General features: G+C 37.8%; 1 pseudogene and 1 gene segment (V, D, J or C); both read right to left on the bottom strand.

Annotated features, from left to right (window-relative positions):
- Window positions 1-4: 4 nt before the first annotated feature.
- On the bottom strand, window positions 5-446 carry LOC118575290 (annotated as a pseudogene).
- A 7,044-nt stretch (window positions 447-7,490) lies between these two features.
- On the bottom strand, window positions 7,491-7,932 carry LOC118575289. The segment is given in 2 exon segments: window positions 7,491-7,807; window positions 7,887-7,932. Coding segments are annotated over 2 exon segments (363 nt in total).
- Window positions 7,933-9,219: the final 1,287 nt, after the last annotated feature.

Below are 9,219 nucleotides of genomic sequence, written 5' to 3'. Positions count from 1 at the left end.
GTTTTCACACTGTGTTTCTCGCACAGTAATAAGTGGCCATGTCTTCATTCTTGAGGCCACTGATCTGCAGGTATGCAGTGCTGACAGAGGTGTCCAAAGAGAAGACAAACTGACCTTTGAAGTCCTCAGCATATGTTGGATTCCCAGTGTTGGTGTTGATCCAGCCCATCCACTTCAGTCCCTGTCCTGGTGCCTACCTCACACAGTGCATTGCATAGTCTGTGAAGGTGTACCCTTAAGCCTTGCAGGAGATCTTCACTGTCTGTCCAGGCTGCTTCAGCACAGGTCTAGACTGCACCAGCTGAACCTGCGCTTGGACACCTGTGGAGAGAACATGGGAAAGTGAGGGGTCATGGAACAGCCTCAGTTTCCTCTGCAGCTCTGGGATCTGATATCTTACTTTGGATAGCTGCCAGCAGGAAAAGGAGACTCCACACCCACTCCATGAAGTATGAGATTGAGACACAGTAGTTTCTGGATACTAATCCAGCACTCCCTCACAGTCTTACTCCTGATCCTGCCTAACAGGGAAACAGTGGCCTATGCCTCACATTCATCATGTGTCTGTTCTATTCTGTGATCAGCCTCAGTGACTGTCCTTTTCACTGGAGCTGCCCTCTGCATACTAAGACCTCTACAGCAGTCCTTCCTTGCCTATTACGTCTAACTGGGTGCTGTTCTCTAAGTTTTAGGGTCCTCTGCACTCTCATATCAGTGTCTAACTGTTCTTGATGAAGCAGGAAGAAATAAAGTACATTTCTATTTAAATTTATAGAAGCTATGCTCTCCATTTGCATAAGTCATGTAATAAAAATTACAGATCTGGAAAAAGTGTTATGGGATATATGTGGAAGTTTGGAGAAAATGATATACTATAATTAATATAAAATTAAAAATTATTATAATAAAAATTGAGAAGCAGACTTTATAATAAAGAGTAGTTTAGATAGCTGAAGAGATGGATCAGTGGTTATACACATATGTTGATTTTCATAAGACCTGAGTTTGATTTCTAGTACCTACATCAGGTAGCTCACAACCACCTATAATACTGGTTCCAGGGTAAGCCAACTCTTTCAGCGTCTTTGGGCAACTACAAGCATGTTCACATACCCACACAAGAACATGGACACATAATTAGATTTGAAAACAAAGATCAGTTTATTAATCAACAAACATACATGAAAAATCTCACACTAAAACATAAATTTGGATTTGATTTTTGTAATATTGAAACTGACAATAAGTCTGTGTTCAAATATGAAGAAATTTCAGTACAGATTTTCTGTTTTGGATAATTTGAAATCTCATGAAAAACCTTTGCTCATTTTAAACTCATTACAGCTCTTTTATAATCCAAACATAAAACTGCACATCATTACAGGAATCTGATTCTACCTACTTTCCACATTTGATGCTTATAATGAGATACAAAGAACAGCAATACATTGAGTGATAGAAACAGAGTTCATAGAATCATGGGAAGCAGAGTTATGAATAGGGGTGGAGGGAGATACTAAGGATGTCTAGGGATGTCTTGCATCTGACTTAAAATGTAGCAGTGTTGTTTGAATGTGGATATTAGTCTGTGCTAACAGTGTGGTCTAAGGACAGGCAATTATAGCAGGGTGCAAAACAAAAACAGGGGAGTGAGACAGGAAAAGAAAGAAATGAGTACAAGTGTGCTGTACAAATAGACCAGACTTTTGTGCTGCACCATCCATGTTCTTGAAGCACACTGCTATTTGTCAAAGGAAGTCAACATTTGCCAGCTTCCAAGTCCTGCTCTTTGTTCTGCACACTGGGCAGGGAGAGGAAGTCAAGGCTGACTGGAAGTCCTTTCTGGCCTTCTCTGAACCTGGCTCAAGGATACAATTGAAACCACAGCGATTTGGCGCCCCCTGATGAATCATTTCAATAATTATTTTATCAATAATATCTACTAGTCTTTCCTGAAGCATTACAATATGTCAGGGAAAAATGGGAGGAACAAATCATGTAAGGAATAATGAGGCTCATAGGAGAAATGTGAACCAGAGTGGACATGTGAGGGATACCGCAGGTATATTGAAACATCCTGAGACAGGACAGATGTTAGAAGGCAGAGGGATATACTCATGTAATTCATGTGGTAATAGAGAATGTGGAGTGAAAGTCTTGGTCACAGATGATGTACTGTAAACTCAGCCAGTGACCCAATATCAATGGAAAATTTTAGCACATGGGGATGAGAATAACTCCACTATATGTCAATATTTCATGTATAAACCTCTTAAACAAGTGTTGATTAAATTTCCTGAGGTATTAGTTATTCATTGTATGGATAGCATTCTCGTCTTCTGCTCATCTAGTTAATACTTAAATAAGTGTATAACATTCTTGGTAAATAAACCAAAAGAAAAAAAATTAAGGAGAGTTCCAGATAAAATACAAAATCAATCAGCTACATTATTTATAATAATCTTACTTATTTAAGACATTATTACTCAATAATAAATTCACCATCACCCTCTCAGTTTAAAATTAGCCAAATAATATACCATCAGTTACTTACAAAAATCAGGACTATGTCATTGTGATACTTTCTCATCTGTCTATCATAGCTAAGGATTTGGCTATGCTTTTGAAGTTGATTTCTGGAGAAGGTCAGTAAAACTCTATAAGAAATGCCACACCTAAAGCAGAGTGAGTTGCTAGTTTGTTCAATAATGCTGATGCTAAAGCAGTAGCTCCTACAATTAATTCCCTATCAACCACTTTTTCTTCATGACCATCACCTATTGGAATTACATTCCAGTAAGATTCTGGCCTTATAGACATTTATACATGTCATAATTATCCAAAATGATCTGTAACCGCTTATTTACAAGACATTTTAGTCTTGATGATGGGAAGGACACATTTTCAACAACTTACTGGTTAAGAGCCTAAAGAAATCATTTTGTCATTAAATGTACTTACATATTCTTTAAACATACCTCCAGATGAAGTGCAAAACAATCACTTTATAAATCATTTATGATAAATTATTACTCTACAACAAATTTGCTGTCATTCTCTCAGTTTAAACTTCCAGCAATAGTTTTCCCACAACTACTTATAAAAAATGGGCATCCTCTTGACCCCTAGTACTTTCTTTTTATGATATTCAAAATATCTTTACAGGTATCTTTGTCTTTACCTTCTGAGGAAGCATGATAGATAATCAGTTCTGATTTTTTTATTTGATTTTTCACCTCATTGCAACCTGCTAATGGAATTAGTCCCCTTGGTGGTTAAAATCTAGTGCCATTAGGAAAACAGATATTACTCATATTGCAGAATTTGGACTTTTCAAATATGTTCATGTAGTGCTTGATAATTTTCCTATTATAATTGTTGCTTTTGCTCACATGATTGAAACAATTATGAATACCCTTAGCCATTTGTTATACACCTTATCTTTTCTAGGTCATTCATTACTAAAAACTAATAATGGTCCTGCTTATCCTAGACCATATATTAAAGAATTTTGTAATTGATACAATGTTAACTATGTTACCAGAATCCTTTGCAACCATTGGTGTCAAGTTATCATGAAACAACCCAATTAAGTATTAAATGAAAATTCTTAAAAATTAAAGAGGGATATATATATCCCCACAGACAATGCTACATTTAGCCATGATAAGTTAATTCTTTTCATTTATAGGATAATGCTTTTTCTGCTTCCCCAAAGCATTTTGCCCTAAAGAAGACAGAGTCTAAAGAATATATTAAATGGAAAGCTCTAGAAAATAATTGATAGAAAGGGCCAGATGTTCTTCTAACCTCAGGGCAAGGTTATCCTTGTGCCTTTCAAGAAAATGGACAAAGTCTCTGTCTGATGCTTCTGACCAGGACATCATCCCAGAGACCAGTGGACAAATAAAGTAGCATCTGAAGTAAGACAACAAACCCATCAAGAGGAGAAGTTTCAAGAGAAATAGTAGGCCTGTAACTTATGGACACACTAAGACCTTAACTCACCAAGCTTAGAACTGAGGGAAACAACACAGACACAATATTATCGATGCCTAAATGATGCTGTTATGCTTACTGATTTTCTTACATGTTATTAATTAGCTTGTTAATGCATAATTGAAAGGCATTTGTCAAATGGTGTAACAAGCACACTGTAATGGGAGACAGAATGGTCTGATACCGTTTTGCAATGCTAAGCATTATTATAGGATTTTTGTTACCAGTCCAAGAAATAATAACTGAAATAAAAAGAGACCTTTCAAAGATTGCTTGTATGATTAGTCAAACTATTAACATTAGAGCAAAAGTATGATTAGAAACTATTCAAGCTGGGCAGTGGTGGCTCACGCCATTAATCCCAGCACTCAGGAGGCAGAGGCAAGCAGATCTCTGTGAGTTTGAAGCCAGCCTGGTCTACAAAGTGAGTTCCAGGAAAGGGACAAAGCTACACAGAAAAACCCTCTCTCAAAAAACCAAAAAAAAAAAAAACAAAGAAACTATTCAAAAGATGGGTAAATTAAGAAGCACAGTTTTTCAAAATATAAATACTATAGATAATTTGTTGCTCAAGCATGATCCTGCTTGTCAACAGTTCCCTGTCATGTGATGCCTTACTCTATCAGATTTCTCATACTCCCTATATTCAAACTTTGATCTGCATAAAGGGATAAACAAAATCTGTCACATTACTGTTGAATGACCATTATGATTAAGATGACTTTCTTCTCTCTTTGGTTAGCTATTCTTATAATTCTCTTATAATTTCCTGTGTTAGTTAGAGTAGTAATGCATTCAATCTTGACCTCTATCACAGCTACTGTTTTCTCTTTAAGAAATAAAAAAAGGAGAGATGCTGGTGCATGTATGTCCTTGTACTCACAGATAAGCTTTGGAGAAACTCAAAATATTAAACACTCAGTGTTGTGTCTTCAAAGGGAGAGATGTATAAATTATTTTCTTCCCAGAAGTCTGTTAGTGGACAAGGCTAACAGCCTCATGTCCTTTGTACTATCTCTGTGGCCATGACTGTACTAGATCCTCCCCCAGAACAACATCATGAGCTTGTTTTCTCAGTTAATTCATAGAGCATATCTGTATGTAAGATGTCATTTGTATTTTACAAAGTGTTTCACAATACTCATGTGTTAAACTTTTTGTGCATATGGGATTGAGATAATTATCATCAGGAAACTTTTTATTTCCCTAAATTTGTCCTGTGCTTAAATGTTTCTAAAATAAACTACTCTAGAAGTTTGAACCTAAATCCACCACTGTGGAACTGAACTACCTCCTTGCCTCCTTTAGACTGATAGTTACTCTTCTGGCTATGGTGGTCTAGGAGTCCCAAAAATTGTGGCTATGTGGGTGGATAAATAATTGTTGTGTTTTAATAGGCTTTACTACTGGGTATGACTACTGATTTCTCTTTTTCTGTGGCAACTTTCATAGCATGTTCTGATACTTTGAAAGCTAGTATTCGATGAGGAGGAATCAATTTGGCTCCCTCTCAATTCCTCTGATCCTTGTACTCAAAGTATGTAGTGTTTCTATAAGAGGATCTTACCTTGACATTCTCAGAGGCATTGAAAGGTGATGAAAATATCCTTAGGGCATGGGCAACATATCAGACTCCATACCCACAAAATAGAGTGACTTCTTGTTCCCAGAAATGAGCTGCCAATAATAGGTCCTCAGCCATGAGTAGGGCTTCAGAAATCTTTCTCCCATCTATACTGGAATTTTGGCCACCTTCTCTGTTGTAGATAGTGTGTAAAAAGCCACTGTTGCGATGAAACCAAGTGTCCAAAGGTTGTGTCACATCTGGAATGTCATCCTTTCCCAGCAGCACTCCTTTGCATCCTGTGGCTGTTAAATTATTTCCATTTCTTCTTCTGTTATATTACCTAAGCCTTTGGTTGGACAGGTAATAAAGACAACCTATGTACTTACATTATACTGTCTTCCCTGTGAGAAATGACTCCTGATATTTCAAGAACAATGAAGGAAAACTCTAATAACAGGACATGAATATTTCTGGCTAATTCACAAAGGAGATCCATCATCTTAAGACAACATTTACTACCTTATATAGACCTGAGGCTTATAAAATCCACATATGCAGCCATCCTTGAGTCTCTCTCAGGTCCCAGGTTAAACTTTGAACAATTTAAACAGAGACAGCAGACTGCAGTCTGGCCTGCAGGGATGATTAGAGATTTACAGAGGAAATATATTGCCAGAATCATTTTCAAGTACATTGCCTTTTTGAAAAATTCCTTGCCCATTGCCTACCTACATCATTTTTTTTTTTTTACTAAAGATGACATAAGTACCAACCAAACTTAATGATAGTGTCTTCTTGCTCTGCTCCCTTGAGCTGCCCTAAAAGGCAAGTTCTTTGGTATTGGAATGGGCTCAATGGCTATTTATAAATCAAGACTGTCTTCTTTTGTTATGGAAATGGAGCTTCATTGGAGGTCAGTCCTGGTAAACAAACATTTACAGAAGTTGGTTCCCAGCATCTCTAAACTTCAATTATGCTACAAACTTTTGTAACAAGCCGGGTCACTCTACTACTTACCATACACTCAGATTAGTGGAAGCCTTCCTTTTGCTGAATTCTACTTTGTGTAAAAAATTTCCTAAGTAGGTTGATATTGAATCCTTCATACCATCAATTTTATTACTTCAATAATGTTCTCCTGTATCACTGCTGAGTGCTCAAAGTCACATGGTGTCAGAACTTTGACCAGGTATGAGTCAATACAGTATACAGTATCCCTGACACATTTGAAAAAAAAATCTTCTCTGACCAATGTAAACAGCAGTATAAACCTAAGTGTTACTGTGTGTGTGTTTATGTGTGTGTGTGTGTGTGTGTGTGTGTGTGTGTGTGTGTGTTTTACATGTCACTGTACCATGCCTTTGAGCACCTGTAAATATTCAGTTATTGAGGTATATGTGTGTTTTACGTTCAAATGTTCACATTCTTTGTGAGGCACCCAAGCAGACCTAAGGCAGGCACATTTGTCTGTGGTTGATTGTAGTCTATGGTGGCGGCTCTGCAGGCCAACACTTCCCAGCACAGTTGTCTTCTCCGTCTTTTCGTTCTCTGTTGTAAGCCTGTAGACCACTACATTGTTCATGTTCTCTGACAGCATGACAGAGACTGATGTTACTGTTTCTAATACATAATTCCTGAATTTTTTGTGGAAGTTCAAAACATTTATTTAGGGATGTGTTATAATAACTATAGGTTTTATACCACGTTTGTGATACTATTCAATGTTTCATCTCCTTTTCATGTGGCTTCTCTGTCACAGCACTTAGACTATTCCATCAAAGAACAGAGATCAATTTTCTATGTGTCTCACCATGAACCTCACAATTGTAGTCAAAGAGCAAGGGCAGGATATTTTCTCTCTTGCTGTCTGGGCAAAGCAGAACCACCTAACCTCAGGGTTTCTGACACCCTCAGGATGTGGTTTTCACACTGTGTGTCTTGCACAGTAATATGTGGCTGTGTCTTCATTCTTGAGGCCACTGATCTGCAGGTATGCAGTGCTGACAGAGGTGTCCAAAGAGAAGACAAACCGACCTTTGAAGTCCTCAGCATATGTTGGATTCCCAGTGTTGGTGTTGATCCAGCCCATCCACTTCAGGCCCTGTTCTGGCGCCTGCCTCACCCAGTTCATTGTATAGCTTGTGAAGGTGTACCCTGAAGCCTTACAGGAGATCTTCAGTGACTGTCCAGGCTGCTTCAGCTCAGGTCCAGACTGTACCAGCTGAACCTGTGCTTGGACACCTGTGGAGAGAACATGGGAAAATGAGGGGTCATGGAACTGCCTCAGTTTCCTTTGCAGCTGTGGGATCTGCTGTCTTACATTGGGAAGCTGCCAGCAGGCAAAGGAGTCTCCACACCCACTCCATGTGGTATGATATTGGGGTATAGTAGTTTCTTGAGACAAATCAGGTACTCCCTTGCTGGAGAGGGAGGAGAACCTCAGATTTCTACTCTCAAGGCTTTTGCATAGGGCTGATTTGCATATGACTAGGCATTGAATAAAATCAGATATACAATCTAATACACAAGGATCAGTATCCCTTTCAGGGTCTGATGTTCAAGTCTTCAGGTGGGTTGTGTTGTCCCTCTAGGCCTTATCTTGAGCTGGGTTTGTACCATGATGTCCTCACTCATGTAGATTCTTGTGGATTGATTCTGTCTAACATGGAAACAGAGGCCTATACCTCCCATTCATCATGTTCCTGACCTATTCAGTGGTCATACTCAGTGATTTTATCCTTTCCAGTGGCGACTGCACTCTGCACACTGAGACCTCTGCAGCAGTCCTTCCTTGCCTATTGCTTCTAACTTTGTGCTGTTCTTGAACTGTTAGGGTCATCTGCACTGCCATATCAGTGTCTAACCATTCTTGATGAGACAGGTAGACATAAAGCTCATTTTATTTATTTATTTATTTAATTTACTTATCTATCTATGTATCTATATCTATCTATCTATCAATCTATTTCTTTATTTATTTTGTTTTTTCAACACAGGATTTCTCTGTCTAGCTGTGTGCCTTTCTTGGGACTCCCTTGGTAGCCCAGGCTGGCCTCCAACTCATAGAGATCTGCCTTGCTCTGCCTCCCGAATTCTGATATTAAACACTTGTGACCCAACTGCCTGGCACCTTTATATTTAAAATAATGAAGTATGTGCTCTCTCTTTACATAAGTCACTTAATAAAAGTTACAGATTTGAAAAAGTATGAGGGTATATGGGGAAATTTGGAGAAAATGATGTATTTATATTAATATAATAAAAATGATGAAGCAAACTTTGGAAGAGATAACTCCTCTAGCCTCCTTGATCACCCACCCTCATGTTCTTTACCCACAAAAAGAAAAAGGCACATAATTAGGATAATAAGTACTTGAAAACAAAACATAGTTTCATAATAAATCAACTTACGTGAAAAGACTTAAATGAAAATATAAAATCTAGGTTTATTTTTTGTAGTATTGTAACTGACAATAAATCTGTGCTAAAATAGGAAGAAATTCAAACACAGATAATCCATCCTGAATAATTTGAAACTTCATGAAAAGCTTTTATTCATTTTTATCTCATTTCTCCTCTTTTACAATCCAAACTCAACTGCACATCATTACTGGATTCTGATTCTACCTACTTTCATATTCGATGCTTGTAAG

Source organism: Onychomys torridus, unplaced genomic scaffold, assembly GCF_903995425.1.
Source record: "Onychomys torridus unplaced genomic scaffold, mOncTor1.1, whole genome shotgun sequence".
Classification (NCBI taxonomy): domain Eukaryota; kingdom Metazoa; phylum Chordata; class Mammalia; order Rodentia; family Cricetidae; genus Onychomys; species Onychomys torridus.
Note: the sequence above shows the minus strand (reverse complement) of the source record. Positions and strands in the feature narration are given on the sequence as shown.